Here is a 26,336-nt window from a genome sequence, read left to right as displayed (position 1 = left end):
GAGGATGGAATTTGGACCAGTGTTGTCAAGAAAAGGAAGTGACTGGGGGAGGAGTGGGAGTAAGGATACAAATAAAAGAATAGGAGTACTTGTGGCACCTTAGAGACTAACTCCTTTTCTTTTTGCGAATACAGACTAACACGGCTGTTACTCTGAAATAAAAGAATACAACCAAATATTTTATTATTTTAAGTAGCAAGTCAAACATATTAAATATTTAGGGATACTCATCCCCAATTAGAGGGAAAATTGGGTCAAAATTAATCTAGAGTTTATTTTAACCCAGGTAGTGAGAGATTTAGGCAGATTGAGAATCCTTACTGTTAGCCTTTGGGGCAAAAATCAATATCAAATTAAATGTGTTTCCCTGAATACCGTATATCTGAAGTTGTCTCCCAGTTATTATTCCTCAGTTTTATCTTAGGAAAATTAAAGGAATTTTTAAAATATTTATCTGGGGAGTGGGTGGGAGGCCAAGACTGGCTTTGTGTAGATTGCAACTCCCAGCCACATCTGGGCTTCCATTTCCCCAACTGGCAGCATTATCATACAGTTCTTATCTTTAGCCAGGCAGCTCTGTCTCTCCACAACATAATGGAGCAGATCCCTCCCTGGCTGCTGGTGGAATGAGAGTTGATCCATTCCCTCCGCTGGCAGGAAGACTGGTTTCAGCCTATTACTGTTTTGATCGTAAAATGTCCCCTCCAGTGTAGGCTACCAGACAAACAAGGGCCAGGTTTGCTAGAAATTTTTAATTCTATCCCTGGTCACACATTGATGCTGTACTTTGGTGTGGCCCATTTTTGAAAATTGATGAGAAATCATTAATGTGGAAAGAGCGGGTGAATAAGGGAGTAATTTAGGTCTCCTAGTTGATCTCAGAGAATCAGTTTCTGCTATTCCAAACATTCCAATAACTATACAACCTACCTGGTCCAGCGGCATGGCATGACCTGCAGCTTAATCACCTCTTGGAGGGCATAGTTGGTCCGGATGGGCTGGGAGCACCAAAGACTCCAGATTTGCTGTTTGGTAGGAGAGGGCTCTACAGCTAGCTGTAGCCTGTTATGACTTTCTGTCCCCAAAGACCCTCCCTAATGTAGATTGCCTGTGCCAAGCCTGGAACAAAGTTGTATGTATATCTCTGACCCCTAGCCAATGGGGAAATGCCTTGCAAAACATTTAACTTTCTACTATTGATCTACGAGTAAGGCTGATCCAGCAGAAAATTATATTTTGTTCACACTGGTCCCCACATAAGATAACACTGCATGAGCCTTTCCAAAACAGACTGCTCCTGGAGATGTTGGTCTCCTAGAGCCACACTGGCTCACATGTGTTGGGGCTGTCCCAGGATCATACAATCCTTTTGGCTAGAAGTAGGCAGGAGGATTAATATGATAATGGATACCACCTTAAAAATTACTTCCCAGAACTGTGTTTTGGGATATATCCTGTCATCTTGAAAACACTCCAACCCACTGAGAACTTAGTTCTCTAAAGCAGTGCTTATAGCTAAATGACTCATATTGCTTAGGTGGAATAGCAGAATTGCCTCCAGGGATAGATGTTTGGCACAGCAACTTGGCTTATCTGGCAGCTAAAGAGCAGATAATGTTTAGGGGAAGAGGAACTTCAGACACAGGAAAAGATTTGATTTAACTTTTTAGAAAATTTTAATTCCTAGCAGCTGGAAACCAACCTGTTGCTCTTCTTTTCCCTCTCTGGATCCCTTCCTGTTCATTTAGTCTTTTTTTCATGTTCTCCCCTTATTTTGAGTGGGAAATTAAATAAATCAATAAATAAAATAAATGGATACAACCAAAGATTATTTTCTAAGCCTTCCCCTCTCTCTTTGTCTGGGGACAAACTAGCTGAGGGATAAGAATATCTTTCAAAATAGAGAGTTGGGATCAGTAGGTGGGAGAGCAAATCCATTAACCAGCAACAAGGTTTGTGCATTACCTATTATAAATCAGTTTGAACGCTGAACCCTGTGACTTGTGTTTGGTAATGCATAGGGATAAAATAATGAAAGCAGACTGATGTTCCATGGAGAGGAATTTAAATATCTGTTTATTTCAAATGGGATTCTAGCATTTCTTTTTATGTGAGAAGTACAATCCTGAGCAGCATCTGCTAACTGCTGAGTTGTGAAATGCACTTTTAGAATATGGGCAGGGTCACTCAGTTCTTATCACCTGTGACATTCAGTTCCAGTTGGGCTGTCCCTGAATTTTCTTCTCTGGTTTTCTCATCCTTTACTAATAGTTTTCTCTTTTGATTTACTCTACTCTGTCTCTAATGGAGTGGTGTTTATAAGGAACAGTTAACCTTCCAGCCCTGAATCAACAGGTGTTAGCCATGTAGTCCTCCAGATGGATATTTTTTTCTTTTGAAAGGAGACAGTGCTTGTCTTTTCACTCAACCTCTAAACCATACACATCTGCTTTTTGACCTCCTCCTCTGACTTGCCATGCCCTCCTCACAGAACTATTATTATTAACTTTCAGTAGCATCCTTGATGTACTGCCTTTGAAGAAGAAATGGTCCTTGCCAGAAATTGCTCACATTCTAAAAAGATGAACAAACAGGAATGGAAAAAGAAAGACCACACAAGTTGTCATAAATATAAAGGGAAGGGTAACCACCTTTCTGTATACAGTGCTACAAAATCCCTCCTGGCCAGAGGCAAAGTCTTTTTACCTGTAAAGGGTTAAGAAGCTCAGTTAACCTGGCTGGTACCTGACCCAAAATGACCAATGAGGGGACAAGATACTTTCAAATCTGGAGGGGGGGGGGAGAAGGCTTGTGTCTGTCTGCGGGATACCTTTGCCGGGAACAGATCAAGGATGCAAGCCCTCCTGTAAAGTTAGTAAGAAATCCTAGCTAGAAAATGTGTTAGGTTTTCTTTCTTTTGGCTTGTGAAATTCACTGTGCTGGAGGAAATGTGTCTTTTTGCAACTTAAGGTTTTGCCTAGAGGGATTCTCTATGTTTTGAATCTGGCTGCCTGTAAGATTATCTTCCATTCTGATCTTACAGAGTTGTTCTCTTATCTTTTTTTGTTCTTCTAATAAAGTTGTGTTTAAGAATCTAATTGGGTTTTTTGGGTCTTAAAAATCCAAGGCTGGTTTCTGCTCATCTTGCTTATTCTCAAGCCTCCCCAAGAAAGGGGGTGTAAGGGCTTGGGGGGGATATTTTGGGGAAATAGGAACTCCAAGTGGTCCTTTCCCTGTTCTTTGTCTAAATCACTTGGTGGTGGCAGCATATTGTTCAAGGAAAAAGGTGAAATTTGTGCCTTGGGAAAGTTTAACCTAAGCTGGTAAAAATAAGCTTAGGGGGTCTTTCATGCGGGACCCCTCATCTGTACCCTAGAGTTTCAGAGTGGGGAGGGAACCCTGACACAAGTAGATTGGTCAAGGTGATGACAAACCATGTCATGATTAATACAATGTTCCCATAATATACATTTTTGTTTTGTTATATAATATAATTTTATTATTATTAATTTTATTATTCCAAGCCACCCCTTATAAGATGGTCTGGAAAAAAACTCACATGCACTACTCTAGATATCAGTGTTTTATAGATTATGAGGCCAGAAGGGACCATTGTGATCACCTAATCTGAACGGGCTTCATCCCATGTGTTTATGAATTTTAATGAATCATGCTGCTCACCATTTCTTCCCTCAAAACAGTGTCTTCATCTGGCTCTAACACCTTTTGGTGATGCTGATTTGGTCCCATACTAGCTATGTCATGTTTGACCAATCTCTGGGTACTAGTGTATTGTAACTGGCAACATGACAGTTTTGCTAGGGTAGTTGGGACTTGAGGTTTGAAACCATGTTCTCACCTTTCAGAGCATGGTGTTTATATAGTATCTAGAAAAGGTGGTAATATAGTTTCCAGTCTCAGTCATTCAGCTGTTGTCCACCACAATCTCCCTGAGGGGGCCTATCCACTGAGGGTATGTCTGCATTGCAGCTGGGAGGTGTGATTCCCAGTGTGGGCAGCAGACTCGTGCTAGCTTGAGCTATTCCATTGAAAATAGCAGTCTGGACATTGTGGCACAGGTGGCAGCTCAAGCTAGCCACCTGAGCCCAGACCCAAGGGGTCAGGCAGGCTAGGAGTCAGGTGGCTAGCCCAAGCCACCACCTGTGCCCCAGTATCCACACTGCTCTTTATTAGCTGAGCTAGTGCTGTGAGTTGCATCTCCCAGCTATAGTGCAGACATACCCTGAAACATTGTCACCCTTTTCTTTTCCTGGTTACAAATTAAATTTCCCCCTCCTTCCAAAAGAACTGTTACAGTCACTTTTCTTACTCCCATTTTATACAGCATTTCTCAGGGCACATTAATGATCCATGTACACCCTGTTGGTGTGCACTAAAAGTTCCCTAGTGAAGTCCACTTTCACACAGTACTGTTTCAAATGGTACTATGTTAAAAAAGTGCACTAGAGTACTTTAAGTGCGCACCAGCAGGGTCTGTGCAGACCAGTGAATTCTCGGCACATTAGTGTGCTTTAGAAATCACACCCCCGGAGTGTGCATTACCCCATTGTGGAGACAAGCCCTCAGTTAAATCTGTGCAACTTTCTCTTTTAGCTAAAACCTTCAAAACCATCATTTGCTAGAGCAAAAGGAATTTCCTCTGTTGCTCTGCCAGAGAAAATGCTGAAATTAAAGGGGAAAAAATGGCAAGAGGAAATAATTTTCTATATCAGACCCATTTTCCAATTAAATTATCATCAAAGTATAAACAGACCATCATATTAGAGTATCCTGGTACTAATCCTGTCTCTCATAGGAAGGATTCTCCAGCACGGTATGCCAAAATCAGGCAGCATTCAGATTTGCCTGGTTGATATATAATTTTGTCAGTGTGACAAAGATTTCCATAGTGTTTAGCTACTCAGACTAGCCAGGAGAGAAAGGAGCCATGATGTTCCTGTTTTTAGTTAGGTGATTACCCATCTTCATAACATGTGAAAGAAGGGAGCATCAGAACTGCTGGGCTCTGTTTCCACTGCCTGCCCTACTCCAGGTTTTGTATTTGATTCCCATAAACTAATTGTCTTTTGTTTAATGATCTGTTTGCATGTTGCTTGTTTTCAGGCCAGCAGGTTCTTGGCTTAGTGGAGAACCAGAGTGACTGGTATCTGGGCAACCTTTGGAAGAATCATCGTCCCTGGCCAGCTCTTGGGAGGGGTTACAACACAGGTAGGCCCTAAGATGTTTTTGTGAGTTATTGCTATTATTTATTTTGTATTACTGCAGCTCTTAGGAGCCCTAGTCATGAACCATTATTCCATTGTGCTAGGTGCTGTACAAACAGAGGTCAAAAAGATGGTCCCTGTATCACAGAGCTTCCAATCTAAGTATAAGACAAGAGACAACAGATGGATAAAGACAAATCAATGAGGGGTTGGGGTTAGCATAGACTTTGTGTTGAACGTAGGGAGTGTCAGATACAGCCATTCACCCTTTCCTTCCCATTATGCTGCAAGAATTTGCATCAGAAACTGATGCTTTATGGTTCATTTCGTAGCTGCAGTTATGGTGTTGCCCTATATGTTACACTGAGGAACATGTTTCAGAGTAGCAGCTGTGTTAGTCTGTATCCGCAAAAAGAAAAGTGAGCTGTAGCTCACGAACGCTAATGCTCAAATGAATTTGTTAGTCTTAGGTGCCACAAGTCCTCCTGTTCTTTTTACTGAGGAATATGTTAATGTTACAACTGCAGGTGCCTGTGCAGTTCCTGGGGAGGTTACGTGACCTATTTTGGGAGGGGCAGAGCTCTTGAATGGGATGACACCCCATCATTCCATCGCCACTACACACAGCACTCTTGACAATGTGCCCCAGATGCATGTCTGGGCCCAGCATGAGGAAAGGAATTGGAGCAAAGGCTCATTTCCAGTCACTGGAGGTAAATGGCACCACAAAATTTCAGAGTGAGAAAAATGTAATTCCTCCAGAACAGCAATAGGCCCATAATTGTCCTAGTAAAATGCAAACCTCTGATCGTCAATTTCTGCTTGCTCTGAGGGGAGAAAATGCACTATATCACAGAGTTTATAGTAACAGGAGAGACAAGTTTTCCCACTGATTTGTGTTTGAAATGTGAGGAAAACATACCAGGTGTATAAAGAATGCACACATGCATCTAAATCACTTCTATTTCAGATTTTATGTGCTAGGGTGGTGAATTATGTTCCTTCTGCATTTGTAATAAAAGGCCGGAACAGCTGGTGAAGGCTCCATTTAAAAAAAGATGTGTCCATTTAAATAACTCTACATCAAACAATTCTTCATTGTAACTGGGCTTTGCTTCACAAAAATACATTGGGCTGTATTAAATTGAGTCCCCTTTTTAAAAAAGGGTTCCATAGGTTTGCACTGCGCTGAAGCAGTTCAGTCATTCATATCCTACGCTGCTGTGTACGATCAACCGGAAATCATGACGGTATTGGGGAACTTCAGCCTCCACAAAGCATCTCGTTTATGTCTGTATTTATTCTAATGAGAATGTGCACCTAACCTATACAAGATTGAACAGACTTCTGGGTAAGGCTTCATCTACACGATGAGCTAGGGATGCGATTTCCAGTTCCTTACACATAAATATCGAGCTACTGCAAGTGTAAGTAGCAGCTTAGCCCTGATAGTACGGCCAGCAGCAGTAGCACAGATTAGCCATGCCAAGCGCAAACCTGCCTGAACCCTGTAGGTATGTAGTCGGCACGGCTTAGCTGGGCCGCCGCCCAGACTGCCCTGCCTACACTCCTATTTATACTCGTTAGTTCAGATGAGCTCGCGTGAGTCTGTGTACGTGAGCTGAGATTCACACTCTTACCTCACAGTGTAGGCATAGCCTAAGGATGTAAGATTTTTCTTGGATATCATTTACTAAATTGTTGGAAGGGAGTTCGTGGTTCTGAATTCCCCAGAGTTGAGAAGCAAACAGTAGGACTAACACCCATCCTAAACTACCTGACAGAATGCCGATTTTCACAGGTGTGTCCCACAGCCTACCATTACCTTGCAGAATGTAAAAAAAAAAAAAAAAAAAAAAAATTCCTTTTCAATGCCACATCGCCATGCAACACTTTTTGTTCCTCTGAAAGGTGGCTATCATTCATATAACCATCCTCTCTCCTCATTTTTGTATGTATTTTCCATTTGAGCTTTGAGGCACAAGTGGACATAGAAGGCCTTGATCGTCACTGAGTTACTTCAGTTTGACATTGTCTGGACTCCATTTCACCAGGATAAAACTAGAGTAGCACAGCAATGACTCACACCCAGGATCTTAAAATTGATTTGATCAGCTCCTGTTACTTGGAGAGCTGTGTAACTTTATTCTATCTCAGCACAAGGCACCAATCCAAACAGATTGTAAAAGTACCAAAGAAACTTTAGTACATTACTAAATTCTGTCTTGGTTGAAGCTAAAATAATTGAATGTGTATAGTACTTTGCATGCGTTACATAGGGTAATTCTTGACAGAACTATACACATACATTGTTACACGTCCGTGTATAATCTTTCCCATAGATTTTAGTCTGCTCAGAGACCCATTTTTCAGTCATTCCTGACAGATCCATTAAAACTCAGCCCTTTACAGCTCATGAGAGTTTAAAAAAAAGGAGAGAGAAAACCAAAAGGTGGAGAGTGAAAGGAAGATTACATAGGAGATTACAATAAATGGAAAGACCTTTTTCAAGCACATGCAACAAGAGGTCATTAAGTGAGACATTGCAATCTCGGAGATGCGAAGATGGATTATTGACAGAATTAACATAAATGGCTGTAAAAAATGTAAAAATTAAATCCATTGTTTGCCTCAATATTCCTAGAAGAGACCAGAGGCATAAATCTCCGCAGAGGAGGAAGAAATACTGAAGGAAATCAGAGCCTTATCTGTTATGTGATAAGTAAATTAAAACAGCTGACCCATAACACAGTTCTAGGGCCAAGAGGGATCCAGAATTCTGAAGGAAGTGGCCAAAGAGAGATGAGAAGTATTAGCAAAATGCTGCACTGAAAAACAGTGAGCAGGGAAGGGGAAGTGGAGGGCCCAGCTCTTTGAATAATTAGCAGAGTGCTGAAGGAGAGTAGGAAAAGAGCAAATCCTAAAGTGTTGACTAGGTAAATAGAGGTATTGAATAGAAGCTAGAGAGAATTATTCTAACCCGTTTTGTAAGTGGCTAGTGAAGCCATATTTAAACTAGCGCAACAGTCTAACATTAATATCCTGCCTTTAAACTAAGAGCCAGAGTGAACCTTTAAGCCAGAGCCTGTGTGAGGAGCTATGTGTAGCTAAGCCACTCCGGTAGGATCTCCAGGGAGGAATTGTGTCTCAGAGCTTGTCGACACAAACATTCAGTTTGCGGCAAGCTGGGGTGTAAATGTACCCCATAGTAAGAGTCTTTGTGAGCCCTGCTGATGCATGCTAAGAGTTCCTTAGTGCACCTCTGCGTCAAAGCCAAGTGGAACAAAGAGCACATCAGCAGGATTCATATGGGAAGTTAGCATGCAGCAGGCTAGTGTGGGGTAAAGTCACACCGCAGCTTGCCATGGACTAAATGTTTGTGTAAATAAGGCTTCAGAGGCATAATTTTTCCCCTGCTCCCTTCTTGTTCTGGTGGGAGTGCTTTGCTACAGCCCTATTAAGGGTTCAGTATACTTCCCCCAACGTGCCCAGCCATTTCCCCCCTGCCCGCCCAATTTCTTGCAGTGGGAGTATTGCATACATGGCTTCTGATCTGTCCTGTCAAGCCCAGACCCATAAGCCAGGCAAGGTTAACGTAGCCTTGCAGAGGGTTACACGGTGGGAGCCCTACTACCTTGCACAGTCATTTAGTGTGAGGGAATAATCCAGCCCAAACTAATGAAGTTAAAAGCAAAGGACCAAATCGCCAATATTCAGACTGATTGAGTGCAGTGTTCTAGTTAGCATCTCACCAGCATCTTGTACAGCACCAGTATCACTTCCTGATATTTGTATTCTTTTCTACTCCATTTATTTTTTTGTTATAGCCCTGCAGAATATACAGCCTCATTTCAGATTTGTGGCAAGAGATTTTTGCCACCATGTTACACTGGCAAGTTTGTATTTACTTTGCTCTCATCTGTCACTCACCTCTAGGTTTTTTACACCATAGCTGCCTTCCACATGTCTTTGTGTTTTAGATATGCTCCATCACTACCAACACAGGATATTGACTACTCTTTTCACTCCTTGCTCACTTGCTCTTTGAATCACATCTGCAAATGAACCACCCCACTCCTATGTGCCCAGGCAAAATGTCCAGATAGTCCATGTAGGTTTGTCAGTAATACTTGAAGGACCCCAATATGTTGTTAGTTAAAACAAACTTTCCCTCTTTTAAATCCATGCTGGCTGTCTCTAATTAAACTGCGCTTTTGAAAGTGTTTCCCAACTACTATAGGCTCTGCATAAATCTTTTCTGGGCTTTTTCCATCTACCAATGTTGCGCTGATCGCTCTAGAATTGTTCTCTACAGCCTTGTCATTCTTTTCTGGAATAATGGTCTTCTGAGTCCTCAGAAAACTATCTTTTCAAAAAGAACAGGAGTACTTGTGGCACCTTAGAGACTAACAAGTTTATTTGAGCATAAGCTTTCGTGGCTACAGCCCACTTCATCGGATGCATAGAATGGAACATATAGTAAGATAGATAGATATATAATGGCAAATTGCTGGCACTACTATGATGGATCTCGCACTTTCTCTTCTTGGGTGGGGGTTCAGGGAACCGTTTCTTGCCCCTGAACTGGGGTATCAACTGCCCCACTAGTGTCCTAGAGGAGGGGAGTGGAGAGGGAGGGACCCAGGCCCACCCTCTACTTCAGGTCCCAGCCCAGGGGCCCTACGGATAGCAGTAAACCACTAGAACTAGCGGATCCTTCCCCTAGGCTACTTCCCTCTCCTGCCCTTCAGCTTGTGGGGCTTCCTGCCCTCCCTCTTCACAAACCAGGTTTCCCTTTACCTAGGGTCTTGGTCTTCTTAGCCCACCGCAGCACTTCTCCAAACTCTCCTCTGCTTCCCTCCAAACTGCTCTCTGCTCCAACACCAATCCACTCTGCTTCAACTCCTCCTCCTGTCTGATCGAAGCTGGGGGGTTTTTACCATGTGACTGGCTTCAGGTGCTTGAATTGGCTTCAGGTGCTTTAATTTAATTTATAGCAAACTTTCTTCCCTCTACAGGGAATAAGACTCCCTTCTAACACTCTTCTGCTGCCCTCTGGCCATGCTGTATCACAATATACATACAGAGAACATGAAAAGGTGGAGTAAGAGGCTAATTCAGTAAGATGAGCTATTATCAGCAGGAGAAAAAAAAACTTTTGTAGTGATAATCAAGATGGCCCATTTAGACAGTTGACAAGAAGATGTGAGGAGGATACTTAACATGGGGAAATAGATGCAATATGTGTAATGACCCAGCCACTCCCAGTCTCTGTTCAAACCCAAGTTAGTGGTATCTCGTTTGCATATTAATTCAAGCTCAGCAGTTTCTCATTGGAGTCTGTTTTTGAAGCTTTTCTGTTGCAAAATTGCCATCTTTAAATCTTTTACTGAGTGGCCAGAGTGGTTGAAGTGTTTTCCTACCGGTTTTTGAATGTTATGATTCCTGATGTCAGATTTGTGTCCATTTATTCTTTTGCATAGAGACTGTCCAGTCTGGCCAATGTACATGGCAGAGGGGCATTGCTGGCACATGATGGCATATCTCAGATTGGTAGATGTTCAGGTGAATGAGCCCCTGATGGCGTGGCTAATGTGATTAGGTCCTATGATGGTGTCACAAGAAATTCTGAACATAAAAGTGAAGGCTTCTCTAATCTCTCTTCTTTTCTTTTAAGACTCTGGGGTGTAAACTCTCAGGGCCTGGTAATTTATTTGACTTATAGGTCTGTCTATGTTATACTTTCCCGAATGGTGGAAAACACTTTTTAAAAGCAGTTTCTGGTGATTTCATTGTAGTGACTTCAGGCCAGATACTCAGCTTGTGTAAATCACCCCTAGCTCTTTAATTCTAGTGGCAGTAGACCAATGTACAGCAGCTGAGGATCGGACCCCAAGTCTTCAAATGGAGTTGTAGAATGGTTCAAACAAAATTATGCCACGTGATATTTTTCATATTGTGCTTTCAGAGCCTGAGAGAGTTTTGCCTATTTACAACAATGCCCACTGTTGGCAGCACAGCTTGTAATCCCTCCCCTATCATGCCACAGCACAGGAGTCCTTTCTTTGGGGACACCCATCCCAGTACGGCATATGAAATGCTAACGGGAGCAGAGAGACTATGTGAACTAATGCCAAACAGAACAAGGAGGAACGGGTTAAAATGAAGAAAGGATTGGCATTTAAAGAACAGAGGCCATTTATTTACACAGAAAAATTTGAAGGAGAGCCTGAGAGTTTTCTTAATTTGAAAAATCATTTTTCATTGGAAAAATAATAATTCCCTGCAGTTAATTGTGGTATGTTATATTCTATCCCCTGGAAACTTGATACTGAAATGTTTGCACCCCAAAAAATTTCCTTTCCTGCATCATGTCTATGTGACAACTGCCATCTGAATCATTACTACAGATTTACCAGGGGGGCCATCTGAGCTAGAAGCAGGAGACTCTACAGCTTGACCTACAGAGCTAGGCTGTATAAAAAACTGATAGCCTCCATGGGTTGGGCACAGAAAGGAACATGTAACATATACTGACCAGTGAGATTACATTCTACCTCTCAACAGAGAAATTCCATCCTCAGCATCTGAGACCCACAGCATTTTGAATCGCAGACTTGCCCCCATTATGTGATGGCCACCATCTTGGCTGACCCACTGTGGACTGAAACAAGGATCTTCTGAGCTAAAAAAGCAGGAGTTGCTACAGCTTGAACTAAAGAGCCAGACTCTCAAACTCAGAGCTGTAATAGACCATATCTGTGGATTGGGCATAGAAAGGCAAGCACAGCACACAGTGATTAATGGACTACATGTGCGCACTGGTTTATTATTTGTGTATTTCATGACTGTTGGACTGCTGACATTGGTCTATTTTTTCACTCTTTGACTGAGAAAAGACCACTGAAAGATGTATTTGAAGTGGGAAACATACATGAAGAATTATATAGACTTGCATGGAGATTGTATAATTCTTAATAACAAATAAGACCTCTTGCAGAGCAGATTGTGTATATAAAATAATGTTATATCACATTTTGGGCCTGCCAGGAGTGGTACTGTGTGTCTTCAATGCAACAAATAAATTACCAAGGACAGCAAAGAATTGTAATGTATATAAACTATTCAGAAATGGAGCTGTCTAAGGTCCTGATCCTGCAAATGTACATGTGCTTAACTTTGATTACATGAGTGTTCCAATCTGCTCAGTGCAACTATTATCGTCTACAATATTGCATATGCATGTTTGCAGGATAGGGCCTTGATCATATTGGAAAAAAAAAACAAGTATTTGGTGTGATTCCTGAGAGATTCTGAGCATTTGTAACTCCCAATGACTTTGGTGGAAGTTTCTGGTGGTCATCAATCCTCAGGATCAACTCTTGTGGATACCACTACTTAATCCAGCACAGACCTGGCATAAAGAAAAATAGCTAACCTACCATCATTTGTTTTCCCATAAGACCCAGAAATCAACCTGAGCAATCTAGTTACAGCACTGATTCTCAGACTGTAGCCTGTGGATGTTGACCACAATTAGAGCCTTTCCTAGTGGTCTGTAGGGAGGAGTATTTTGAAAACCAAGCAGTGGATGTTTAGGAGAGGAGGTAATTCAGGAGTGAATCTCTCAAGGGATGTTCTACAGAGTAAAAAGGTTTGAGAACTAGTTGGTCACAGAACCCTAAGCTATACAACATGTAAAGGGACTCATTCTAGACAATTTCACTAAGTTTATCCACACCCTCTCTGAAAGCCAGTGCAACGTGCACACCTCCTGTTACACAAACCATTAGCTACTACGGGTACTGGCCCCACAGGAATTTTCATTAGGCTTGACCATGAGCAGAGGATCCTTTGAAAACAGCTGAAAATGTGCTTTATATGTTGAAAAATATAGAGGAAGAATGAGGTCAAACACTAGTGCCAAGAAAAAAGATAACATCATGTCTTTTTAATCAATTTCATATTGTAGTAGCTCCTCAGACTTTTGTGCTAGATTTTTCCCTGGCTGTCTTCTTATTTGGGGAGTCTTGTAGTCTGTGTGTAACATTTTTACACCCATACACTCTGTTTTACACAACTGCATTAACTCTGGTTTATGAAAAATCTGGGTAATGTGTGTGCAGTTTAAGTAGTGATTTTGTAAGTAATTCTGTCAAGGCATTAATGCACTCAGCCTTGTGTCATCAGTGGAACACTGAAATAGTAATTTTGCTTTTTAATGACCAGTTCCCTGTGTTTCGTTCTCTCTGTAATCTACAGCTTGCACTTAAAAATAAGATATCTAAAAACTGGCTGCAGATTAAGAGTGGCTCCCTTTCCAGTCTCCCCTTCTCAGTTTCTAAAGCATTTGATGTCCTGTGAACTAGTTTACAACACGCTTGACATTTCAGAAATGCAGATCAATGTGTATTTCATTTCTAAAAATGGTGTATCCAGTTTAAGGCCTATCCAGGAAATAATGGCATGATTGTGAATGAATTGGTCCACTGTTCATCGCATTCTCTGAGATACAGCCACTGCTCCTTGGCAATTAACTCCATCAAGCCTTGTTATAATTGCCTTCTTTAGAACAACACCTGGCTTTATTGGAGCACTCATTAGCTTCATCTCCCAAGGAACCTGTGATGAAAAATCTGTGACATAGATAATTTTAATAATACTGGTGTAAATATGGAGTAACTCAATTAAAGTTGATGAAGTTGGCCCTACTTTAAAGTGGTTTTACTGAGATCAGAATCTAGCCATAATATTTTAGATGTGTGTAATGTAAAATACATAGACATACATATGCTCCATAAATTAAGTTATGCAAAAAAAAAATCCTAAACTTCTTCCAACCCACTTAGGTCATTTTGAAGTATAGTATTTTTGGCTTTTTAGAGCCAGCTCTTGAGTAATTAGTATGAACAAGAGAGACTTATGAGTCAGTTGTCCAGCATTCTGAGCTGCCCTCTCTCTATTATAGGGGGTCCCTCTGTAGTACATTAAGCTTAGATGAAGAAAGACATTATGCAGAAAAATGAGTAGAGCTATCCTAGTGCCTAATCACACAAAAAAAACCCCTGGAATACAGAAGAAGAATCCCTTACAAATATATCTTAATAACAACAAAACTTCTCTCTTACAGAGCATCTTTTATCCCAGGTTCTCAGAATGCTTTACAAAGGCAATTAAATAATTATATCTTCTTTTTATAGCTGGGGAAACAGAGATTGTGTAACTTGCCCAAGTTCACCTAGCAGGAAGTGGCAAGAGTCCAGGTTAGACTCCATTTTGCCTCTCCAACCATTAGTGCAGGACTTCTCAGCATGTGGGGTGCTACCCAGAAGTGTGTCATGATGGGGAACCCACTGAGTTTCTTTCTAGTTGAGGTGGTGAGGGAGAAAAAAATCTGCAAAATAGGCAGTGCTGAGTCTCAGAAGGAGCACTTCAGTCCTTTCCCCTCCCCTGCTTTCTCTGCTCTGACCCTTTCCTACCCAAAACCATTCCAGATGCAGTTCCTCAGCCCTCCCCTCCTCCTCTTCCTGCACAGAACACAGTTCCAAGCACTTCAAGAGGCTGTACCTATGGGCCAGCCTGTATTCCACTTTGGTTCCATGGCTCGCTAGGGATATCAGTTGTTAGCTCCTCCATGGAGTTGAGGTCACGGGCATGTATATGACACAGTTCACTAACTCCTCTGGCACCTGTCCTTTCTGCAGCGATAGAGAGACCCTGGCACACGTCTATGTGTCAGACTATAACCCCTCTTCCTGGTCCTCCAGAACCTCTTACTGAGGTTCTGGCTGCAATTCTCCGCACAGTTCCTGCTCTACTCTTACCCCATCTGTGGCCCCACAGACTTATGAGAACTCTTGGTAGACTGATGGCCATCCATCACATCAGGAGGAGGAAGCTAGACAAGAGGGCGTTCTGTAACTGTGGGGTCTGTTTCTGATCATGTGAAGTCACACCCCTAAGCAGCATTCCTCTGGGCAATGTCCACTGATTCCTTCAATGCCTTTGAGGAGCAGTGGGCACTGTCAGGGGTTCTCTGCTCGGTGGCCCCTTCTGGTTACCTGATTTTCACCTTATGACTGTCACACCCATCCCTGTTTTTTTCATTTATTGTTCCCAGTATTTATTTGTGGCCTTGATACACTGTCCCCCTCCCGCTCAGATGAGAGGGAGTGCCTTTAACTATGGGCAGGCTGAGGCCCACCATCTCCCAGCAACCACAATAGGTTCAAGAGTCTATATAGTTGGTCTCAACATCCTGTCAACATGTATTATCCCCAGTCTCAATGCTGTGCCAACAGGGGATGGTGAAGAAAGAAGCATCCCCACTTGCAGCCATCCACCTAGCAGCCAGAAAAGGCTCCAGGCAGAAGCCCACAAACCGACTCCTCACACAAAACCAGCTATGTATTTCTGCTGTGAACCCAACTTTTATTATAATGGAAAGGATTGTGTGAATGGGTGGATTGCAGTCATGAGTGGCCTTTAGGACCCAGACTGAAAACCACTGCATTAGAAAATACCATTTGCTTGGTGGTAATGTACAATCCTTGTCTGCGAGGCAAATAACTGTATGGCAAGCCAGGGAGTGAATCGACAATGCACCAATTTGGTGCACATACGTCAAGCCACACTCCAGGATTTTCAATGTGCTATAGCGGTGTCCACAGGGGACGTTACTGTGTAGCAAGCTGGTGTGGTGTGCTGTAGATCCACACCCTAGCTTGCCATAAAGTGCTATGTAAACAAGCCCTTGGAACAGAGGTCCACAAACTGTGGGGGGCACCCCCCTTGGGGGGCACGGAGGAACATTCGGGGGGAGCACAGCGGGGGCCCAGGCCAACCCCCATTGGGGGGGGAGTGGGGAGGTCGCGCCACCCAGCTCTGCTCCTGGCCCCAGCCCCAGCTGCCAGCCCCTGTTGAGGGCTCTGCTCCTGGGGTCCTGGCTGCCAGCCCCGCCTCTGCCCCTAGCTGTGCCTCCTTGGCCCCCTTACTCCTGTCCGCATCCAGGCCCTGGGAGGCGGGGCGGACGAGGGTTAGGGGGACATGACCCTGAAAAGTTTGGGGATCAGTGCCTTACAAACATTTTGTAAAGCAACCAAATAACAAACCGATAATAAGCAACTAAAATGCTGTTTAAAAGGTTAAATTTAACTAGAGATGGGCATAATCAGAGGTGGTTTTGGTTTTGCAAAAGGTTTGGTTCATATCTGGGTCCCATTTTATCTGAACCACCAGAGTTCAAAACAGGTGGGTAGTAGAAGTTGGGGGAAATACTCTGTTTTTTAAAAAAAAAATCTCTAAAGATAATGTTTTCATGTTGTATCCCTCCCCTACTGCATTTCTTTTTCTCCTGAACCTGATGCATTGTATGAATTATCCATTTCGATTAACAGAAAAACTACAGATACTGTACAATGTTTCATTAAGTGTGCACGCACACACACACATACACACACACACACACACACACAAACCTCTCCAAATAAGAAAAGAAATACTGAAAAGTCTATTTAGCCAACTTGGCTCATTTTTCCCCCCACACCTTCGTTTTCGTAAAATACTAACTGAGCACCCAGCCAAGGAAGGCTGTGACCAGCTCTCAGACACTGTGCCCATCCCTCCAATTAATACTGTGGTCTGTTGTTATTATTAGAAGCCAACTGGGATAATGACCTACCTCTGCTATGTGTGGTTATTTCCCCCTCACTTAACCTAGAGTGTAAAATTTATTAAATCAGTGACATTTCACCCCACATTAAATATGACATTTTTGAAAGGACAGTGCAGTCAAGAACAACCTTCCCAGTTAATTTTCATCTTTTGTCACATACTGGGGAAATTTTAAAAAGAACCCACCACAGTGGGTCAGGTCCTCAACTGAGGTACATGGATGTCCATTGACTTCAGTAGAGCTAAGCTGATTTGTACCAGCTTCAAATCTGCCCCAAATTTTTCTCCACTTATGAAATCAACTCATTGGTTTTGAGTTCAAGTCACTGTGGCAACCCCATTGAACTTGTAAGCGAAGGGCACATGAGTGGAACTGGTGAATCAGGGATCCTCTTCACTACGTATGCATTGGGGAAGTGGGCTCTGCATCAGATCCCTAGCTTCAAATAAGTCTGTGCATAAGGGAGCAAGTTCAGAGGCTGGGAGCCCACGCATAGGACCTTGGAGAACCTGCACTGCTCCTGGATTAGGAGGTTGTTTGTTGTTCCCCATAAAACCCTGTGAAGGCCAGCCACATAATGCCCAGTTTCTCTGGCTTTCTGGAGGATTCCAGTAATTCATTCAACATTTATGCATTTCAGTATGCCCAAATGTAAAGTTATGCATCTAGGAACAAAGAATGCAGGCCGTACTTACAGGATAGGGGGACTCTATCCTGAGAGGCAGTGACTCTAAAAAGTACTTGGGGTTCATGGTGGATAATCAGCTGAACATGAGGTTCCAGTGTGACACTATGGCCAAAAGGGCTAATGTGATCCTTAGATGTATAAACAGGGGAATACTGAATAGGAGTAGGGAGGTTATATTACCTCTGTATATAGCACTAGTGTGATAGCTGTTAGAATACTGTGTCCAGTTCTGGTATCCATGATTCAAGAAGGATTTTGATAAATTGGAAAGGATTCAGAAAAGAACTATGAGAGTGGTTAAAGAATTGAAAAACATGCCTTATAGTGATAGACCCAAGAAGCTCAACCTGTTTAGCTTAACAAAGAGAAAATTAGACTGTGAACAAGTCACCTCTTATAAATACCTGTATGGGGAGCAGAAATTTGATAACAGAGGGGTCTTCAAGCTATCAGAGAAGGGTATAGCACAATCCAGTGGCTGGAAGTTGAAGCTAAACAAATTCAGTCTAGAAGCAAGAAGAAATTCTTTTAACAGTGAAAGTAATTAACCATTGGAATAATTTACCAACTGTTGTGGTGGATTCTCCATCACCTGCAATTTTTAAATCAAGATTGGATTATTTTTCCCTAAAAGATCTTCTGTACTTCAAATAAGAATTAATTCAGGGAAGTTCTATGGCCTATGATATACAGTACTGGAGGTCAGACTAGATAATCACAATGGTCTCTTCTGACTTTATAATTTATGAAACTATGTAGCTACTTTTAAGCAGGATTTCTCTCTCATCGTGAAGCCTTTATGAATGCCCAGCCAATCAAGTTGCTTGATGAGCTGAATCTCTTAATTCTTTATTTTGGGGAAGAAGTGTAACCTCCTGCAATGTAACTGTGACGGGTTGGATCACAGAAACCTCCTTGGGAACTGCCAACTGATGTGCTGAGACTACTTCTAACCTATTTTCCCTGCCAGCTTGGGACTCCAGAAACTTGCCTTGTTTGAGCCAGACACACTTGCCTGCTGCAAACACAGACTCAGGAATGAACCACGTCCCCCAAAAGCTGCAGGCTTAACTGAAAATGGCTTAAGAAGTGTTCCTGTCTCCAACACTCAGATGCCCAACTCCCAATGAGGTCCAAACCCCAACTAAACCTGTTTTACCCTGTATAAAGTTTATGTAGGGTAAACTCATAAATTGTTCACCCTCTATAGCACTGATAGAGAGAGATCAACAGCTGTTTGCGCCCGCCCCTTCTGCCCAGGTATTAAAACAGTCTCTGGGATAATTAATAAGTAAAAAGTGATTTTATTAAATACAAAAAGTAGAATTTAAGTAGTTCTAAATAGTAACAGACAGAACAAAGTAAATTACCAAACAAAATAAAATAAAACACATAAGTCTATGCTTAATACAGTAAGAAAGTGATTACAGATGAAACCTCACCCTCAGAGATGTTCCAGTAAGATTCTTTTACAGACTAGCCTCCTTCTAGTCTGGGTCCAGCAATCACTCACATCCCCGTGGTTACTGTCCTTTGTTCCAGTTTCTTTCAGGTATCCTTTTGGGGTGGAGAGGCTAGCTCTTGAGCCGGCTGAAGACAAAATTGAGGGGTCTCCCAGTCACTTAAATAGACTTTCTCTTGAGGGTGGAGACCCCCTCCTCTCTCCTGTGCAAAGTCCAGCTCCAAGATGGAGTTTTGGAGTCACATGGGCAAGTCACATGTCCGTGCATGACTCAGTTTTTACAGGCAGCAGCCATTGCTCACATGCTATCTTGAATGTCTCCAGGAAGACTTCTTATGTGGATTGGAGTCTTCCAAGATCCATTATTCGTTAAGTGTTTCTTGATTGGGCACTTAATTTGCATATTCCTTTCTCAAGAAGCTGACCAAACGCTTTACTAAGGCTACTTAAAACCAAGCAAGTACACAGCCAATATTCATAACTTTGAATACAAAAATGACACATGTATACAAATAGGATGAATATATTCAGTAGATCATAACCTTTACAGAGATATGTTACATGGCATATGTAGCATAAAACATATTCCAGGGATGTCATATACATTCATAAGCATATTCCCATAATGCACTATGGGGTGCAACGTCACAGTAACAACCATTGACCATCCCATTTTTCACTATCACAGAGAAGGAAGAGTTCTTTAATATTTCTGAAAACTTTGGCATTTTTTACAACATTTTTAATGCTTCAGCACTACAAAGTGCTTTGCAATGTATTAAGACAAGTACCTGGCAATGTCTCCCTTCCAGTTAGTATCCATTTTGGTAACTTCATCCTGACTCCTGGACATATACAGAAATGCATTCTGAGTTGCCCTTGGGAATGAATGTTCTACAGCGCCAGCTGTGTTAGGCACTCACAGCCTTGTGACATCTCTCACTCCTCCACGCTGATTGATCATAGTCCTTTTGCTACAGGATACTGATTCCACAGCTCCCACTTCTCAGCCTCACCAAGACTTCACATTGGAATGTATTAATTGGGGTTTACAGCTTCAGGGACTTTAGAATGTCTGCAGGACTTTGTGAGCTACTGCTGCTGCTGCTTTCCACCTCAGAGATCCTCTCTGGCTCACTAATTGGAAACTCTGGAGTTGTTACTTTCCACTGCCTCTATGGTATAATCTCTGCTTTTGTAGTTCATAGGCTCTTTCAAATCTCTTTCCACTCTGCATCACAATTCTGTACCAGCGAAGAACAACACAATGTGCAATTTTTTTAGAAATGCCTAAATGACTAAGCCCCATTTTCAAAAGTGACTTAGGCACTTAGGACTCTAAATCCCGTTGACTTTGTGAGGTCGTCTGGACTGGAGATGGCAAGGGGGTTGGGATGGATAAGGAGATCCAGGGCCATTGGTCTCCTGCCTGTGGACCCCACTGGTGAGCTTTATGGAACACACTGCTCATCCCCCACACCATCTGTGAACATATTTTAGCTCTGGATGTTGGTAGGGGATTTATGAGGTGCTTAGATTTGAAAGGCTCCAAATAGCCTCATAAGGGCCACAAGGGGTGGAAGCTACCAGGAGGCTGAGGAGCCTTCTAAAGTTCATGGGGAGAGTCTCTCCAGGGGATGTTCCATCCCTGCAACTCCCTGCATTGGCCCCAGAAAACAGCCACAGAAAGAGCCAGTACGGGTTCATCGCTCCCCACCACCCTCTCCATGGAGGCCTGTGTGCAGTAGGATGGGTGGGAAGGTTTCCCCCCTGCTTCTTCTGATTCTGCTAATTTTTAAGTCTCCCATCAGCCACACCCACCTCCTTCCTGCAGATTTTCATTGGAGAGCCCCCCCCCCCCCAGCCCTGCAATAGTTGAGAGAAGGTGAGCTGCACTTCTGTGCATGTCCTGGGTTCTGTCAAAGAAGAGTCCTGTTCCTCGGGTCTGAAGTTCTCAGGCGTGTTACTCTCTTTTTGCTGACCTTTCAGAGACTTGCCACATCAGAACTCCTCTTCACAAGAGGATGGGTGGCGACTTTGCTTAGCAGGAGGCTCAGTGACCAGCAGGGGTGTTCACCCCATGGACCTCCTAAGCTCTGTTGCATGCCTGGTTTGGGGCTTCCTCCTTCTAGAGTCTGCAGTAAGAAGGCTCTTTTCCAGTAGTATTTTTAGAGAATTTAAAAAAAATAGGAAAATTCCTCCACCAAAAATATAGTTAATGAAAAGCTAAGCTTATAGGCACATATATTGCATTTTAAATCTTTCAAGAAGGTTGGAGTTAAAATAAATATATCAAATGTTAGAAACCCAGGAAATTCAGAGTGAAGATTGCACCTGTACAATAAGCCAGGGTCAGACTCAGATAGCTTCCACAATTGTAACTTTGCCCGAGAAGAAACAACAAGCCATAACTCATACTTTGGGGGAAGAAAACATAAACTAAGAGTGTTCCATTACGCTAAGTGGTCATCGGGAAGTGTAAATAAAGTGCTCATAATGCTGCAAGAGGAAATAGACTCCCTGCAGAGTAGCTGTGATAAACTTACTTCAAAATGCACTCCATCATCGCCTCATTTTCCATACGCACATCCAGAATACCAGAGTTATGCATTCTGTCATTATGCCCAGAGGGATACCCACTTTTAAATTCAAAACAGATTTTTTACTCTGCTCCTTTTTTAAGAGGGGCACGTTCAAATGTGGACGCATTCTGTGTTCTCATTTAACAAATTACAGACAATTGCAAATCTTCTTTAGGTGTCATGCATTATTAAAGCCTTTTTAAAAACACAAAGGTTGTGTACATAAATGAGTGGCTAAGTGATAGATCAAGATGCAATAGAAATGTATTATTGTGCCAATCGTCCACTCACTAAGTATTAAAAAACACATTCATAAGATATGGTCTTTATTATACCAGTAACAGCAGAAAACAATCCAAATTATTTCCAGGCCACAGTGTTATGACCAAGACTTAGACAGGTCCATAAATCAAGTCAACAATTTCACCATCATTCTCTGAACTGGTATCTTTCACTTAATGATATCCAACTGCCCACAGGGCTTCTTTAAGATGTACTACTTTAAAAACTATGCAGAGATTTATAAATCTCAGACTTACATACACTGTCTCATCCCAGCTGGGGCAGAGTTATGGTTGTGGTGGCTGTTTGAATGTCTGTGCATCTTAAACTCTGAATTTCATGGGCTTCTAATTTAATATATCAACATATTTGTTATTGTTACGATTTATTATTTGTATCACGGTACTGCCTAGAGGCCCCCCATCACAATAAATAAGTGTGCATTCATGTTTATGTGCATGAATATACAAACATATTATTGTGTGCAGAATTTACTACAGTGTACTCCACTTTCAGTGTGTGTTGCTTAACTTCATAATCTCCTGGTGTGAATAAGAATCACAACTTTTGGTCTGGCCCAGTGGATTCCATATCAGCAATGGTACAATTGGTTATTTAGATCTTCATAGATGAATAGATTCCAAGGCCAGAAAGCACCATTATGATCATCTAGTCAGATGTCCTGTATAACACAGGCCAGCAAACTTCCGCAAATAATTCCTTGAGCATGTATTTTAGAATATATCCAAGGATCCCATTAGCCCTTGATTTGAAAGTTGTCCATGATGGAGACTCCAGCACCAGTCCTTGATATATTATTCCAGTGGTTAATTACTGCCACTGTTAAAAATTTATGCCATATCTCCAATCTGAATTTGTCTAGCAACCGTTGGATTGCCCTATACCTTTCTCTGCTAGATTGAAGAGCCCATTATTAAATATTTGTTTCCTATGTGAGTACTTAGAGACTGTAATCAAGCTACATATTATCCTTCTCTTTCTTAAGCTAAATAGATTGAGCTCTTTGAGTCTATCATTGTAAGGCATGTTTTCTAATTCTTTAATCATTCTCATGACTCTTCTCTGAGCCCTCTTCAATTATCAACATCCTTCTTGAATTATGGATAACAGAACTGGACACTGTATTACAGCTGCAGTTGCACTAGTGCCAAATACAGACGTAAAATAACCTCTCTATAATAATCTCCATGAGATTCCTATGTTTATGCATCCAAGGACTGCATTAGCCCTTTTGACCACAGTGACACAGTGAATCTCTGTGTCACATTTCCTTCCTGTCATTCCCCCTGGGACAGCTCAGCTACAAGCCACACATTATGCTGAGGCTACAAGCTTAGTCTAAACCTTCACAGTGCCAGCCTACGATTGGCACATTACCCCTTACCATACTCTGGATTGGGTGGTCTGAAGTGTGGTCTTTGGGATGCTTGTCATACATTGTAAAATCCAAATGAGTTTTTTTAAATCTTGCTGATGCTTTATAATAAATTTTAAAGTGAGTCCCTGCCTATCTCTGTCAGGTACTATACTGCTTTAGGTAATCCAGCACTTGGACACTATGGTGATAGGCACTATATAAATAGCTAAAATAGATGGATTCTGAGGTGCTGTTCACATATTTTGCTATCACCTAAACAACTCACAAAAGCACTTTGTACTGGCTGAAAGAAAGAGGCGGGGTCACACTTACAGCTAAATAAAAAACTTCAAAAGCAGCTAAACTTTCTTTACTCAGTATTGAATATTTTTGCACCTGACTTAAAATGACAGCTTTAATGAATGGATTTAATTTGAAAGTTTCACTAAATGACCTGTGTTTCCTTTGCTAAATTGCTCTTTTATAACTGCCTACATTCACATGCCTTTGTGAACTTCAATAGAAGCCCCGATGTTCCCTATGCTAGAAGGAGAGCTGGTCAAGAATTTCCCATCTGAATGACTTTCTGATGGGAAAAGCAGTTTCTATAATACCAAAATTTTCCAGCGGAAAATCTCAATTTTTGCCAAAAATCAAAATGAAATATTTTGTTTCAGGTCAGTTCAACCTAAATCAAAATATTTCATTTTGCTAAACTGACCCAAAAATTTTGTTTCACACCAGTTCATTAAAACAAACTGTATTCCCCTGTCAGTGCACTGCCTTACAAGCCCCAATTCTCTCCTATGGGCTGAGCTCCCTGGAGGATTGCATTTCCTATAATGCAATGCACTGATAAGGAACTACATTTTAATGTCTAACCACGCTCTGCTTGGTGCATGATAGGAGTCACATACCTCTGGGCATGTCTTGGCAGACGTAATTCAGTTAGGGAGCCTGGCCCATAGAGAAGAGTAGGGGAAGCAGGCTCTTGACTACAGCTCCCATGAAGCAGTGCATTACAGTGGGAAAATGCAGTAATGTTTCAACACTTCCAAATTGAATTTTTTCAGAATTTCTGTTCTGCGAAAAATTTCAACTTTTTATCCTGATTTGGGACAAAAACAAAGGTTGACACAGCCAAATTTCCTGTGGGATAGAAGTTCCAATTATCACTCACCTAGAGCTAGAAGCATCTCGACAGCAACCACTTATGATGTCATAAATGTGTTACCTGTCAACTTTTCAGAAGGAAAATGAGGAAAATACCTAGTATCCATACAATGAGAGTCAGAAGACGGGGAGTCATTTCTGTTTTCCCTTCCTCCATCCTTGCCTCACCTCCCAAGTTCCATCCCTTCATGCAAATGTTACACTGAGGAATGGAACTGATGGCTGGAGAAGAGGGTGGTGAGTACACTGACAGCTCTGCAAACAGAGGGCCATGGCTTTAAGGTTGGAAATAAGCACATGGCTCCCCAGGGATCATCAGTCTGAAGTTTGGCCCTCATGAACTTTCCAAACCCCAGCAAAATCAAAGATGTGGGGATCATTTCATTCTGTCTCAGAGCCAGTAGTTTCTGAAAATGACAAAATATAGGATTGTTTTACTTTGCTGATCAAATATGAACCTAGTATAGAGTCAACAGTAGATTTTAGATTAAACAATCGGGGGAAAACCCCGCACCTTTCATCAAGCCAAATAAAAAACAATAATAAAAACCCTCTCTTCTGCAAAGTAGTGAAGCATTCAGCATTTTGAGTCTTATTTTTATAAACCAAAGGGAGCCTTCCTCCTAGCCCCCTGGCCCTACTGCATCTGCTCAGGGGCTGTAACACTTCAGATGGCCCAGGTTGAGACCCATGGAACAGTAGGAGTAAATGAACTTCTAAGAAGCAAAGAATCCGTTAACATGTCAATGGTCCTTAGTAATAAGGCACAAGGAAAGAGAAACCCAAAAAATATTAAAGCCCCGCAGAAACAGAATGGTCAATGAACCGGAGTGCTTTTCAAAGAGCTCTTCAAGGCATTCACAGCTTTGTAATATTTGCCTGGGCTTGTTTTTTATAGTGAGGCATTCTGCGGTTAATCATAGCCTGGCTAATACTCCTAAGCCAGTGGATTCCCCCTTTTCTCTTTGTGTTTTCTTTCTGCTAGACTTTTCCTTCTGCTTCTGTTTGGGAATGTGGGGAAAATAAAATGATACACTCTCATCTAAAGATGAAAAGCTCCATAACTGGGGCCAGATGTTCCTGAAAGATTCCTTTTGGGGGAGGAGGGTCCTAACCTCTTCCTCGCCCAGCACAGCAGCTGAGGGTAAATCCCTGAGCCCTCTGCATTCTGCTGGTTTGTCATCTTGAATCCAGCCTGAAATTTCAGTCAATTTGGCTCTGGGAGCGGGCACCTGAGGCAAATCTTTTTCTCCTATGGTCCCAAGCACTTTGTCTACATTCTAAGTGTCTAAGGGAGCTAGTTGAGACTTACAGGATGCTGGGACATTGATTTTGTGTCCTTTTAGCAATGGAAGAACTTTATGAAAGTGCACTGGATTATAAAGAGAAAGCACTGATCTTTTGCATTATCATTTTAAAAGTTTCCTATTCACATTTATTTTTGCTTTTACGCTAAATAAGATGAAGTCAATGAATTGAATTAACTCTCCCCTCAATGCAAATCTCTTATTCTCACTAATACTAATGAGAATTGTATAATTTTAATGAATGTTTAAACTGCTATAAATATTCCCCTTTATTTTTACAGTGGCAGTAAAGTACAATTCTGCAATTCAGAAGCCCTGAATGGTGATTGTATCAATGTGTTAAACCAAACCTTTAGGTAAATTAGACTAGAAGTTATCAGTCTAATTTATCAATAGCATTGTATTTAAAAGCCGTGAACATGTTTCCTGTGCTGCATTGGATCATAATTCATATACATATGCATCTGCTCTGGTTTCTCCCCTCCCTTCCCTGCAGCTTTTGCCACTCAGGTGCAAATGTGATAACCCCTCAGGAACTCGTAATCTCTTTAGTTGTGACACTGTA

The 26,336-nt window shown here is 41.9% G+C and overlaps 1 protein-coding gene across 5 annotated transcripts in view; it reads left to right on the top strand.

The window, feature by feature from the left end:
• Positions 1-26,336, top strand: part of LARGE1 (LARGE xylosyl- and glucuronyltransferase 1) — a 367,428-nt gene that overhangs the window by 258,093 nt on the left and 82,999 nt on the right. For all 5 annotated transcript variants that reach the window (XM_073324696.1, XM_073324688.1, XM_073324713.1 and 2 more), the window contains exon 7: positions 5,125-5,229. In XM_073324696.1, coding sequence (XP_073180797.1) covers positions 5,125-5,229 — 105 coding nt within the window. The remainder of the gene's footprint in view (positions 1-5,124; positions 5,230-26,336) is intronic.

This window comes from Lepidochelys kempii, chromosome 1, assembly GCF_965140265.1.
Source record: "Lepidochelys kempii isolate rLepKem1 chromosome 1, rLepKem1.hap2, whole genome shotgun sequence".
In the NCBI taxonomy this organism is placed as follows: domain Eukaryota; kingdom Metazoa; phylum Chordata; order Testudines; family Cheloniidae; genus Lepidochelys; species Lepidochelys kempii.
Note: the sequence above shows the minus strand (reverse complement) of the source record. Positions and strands in the feature narration are given on the sequence as shown.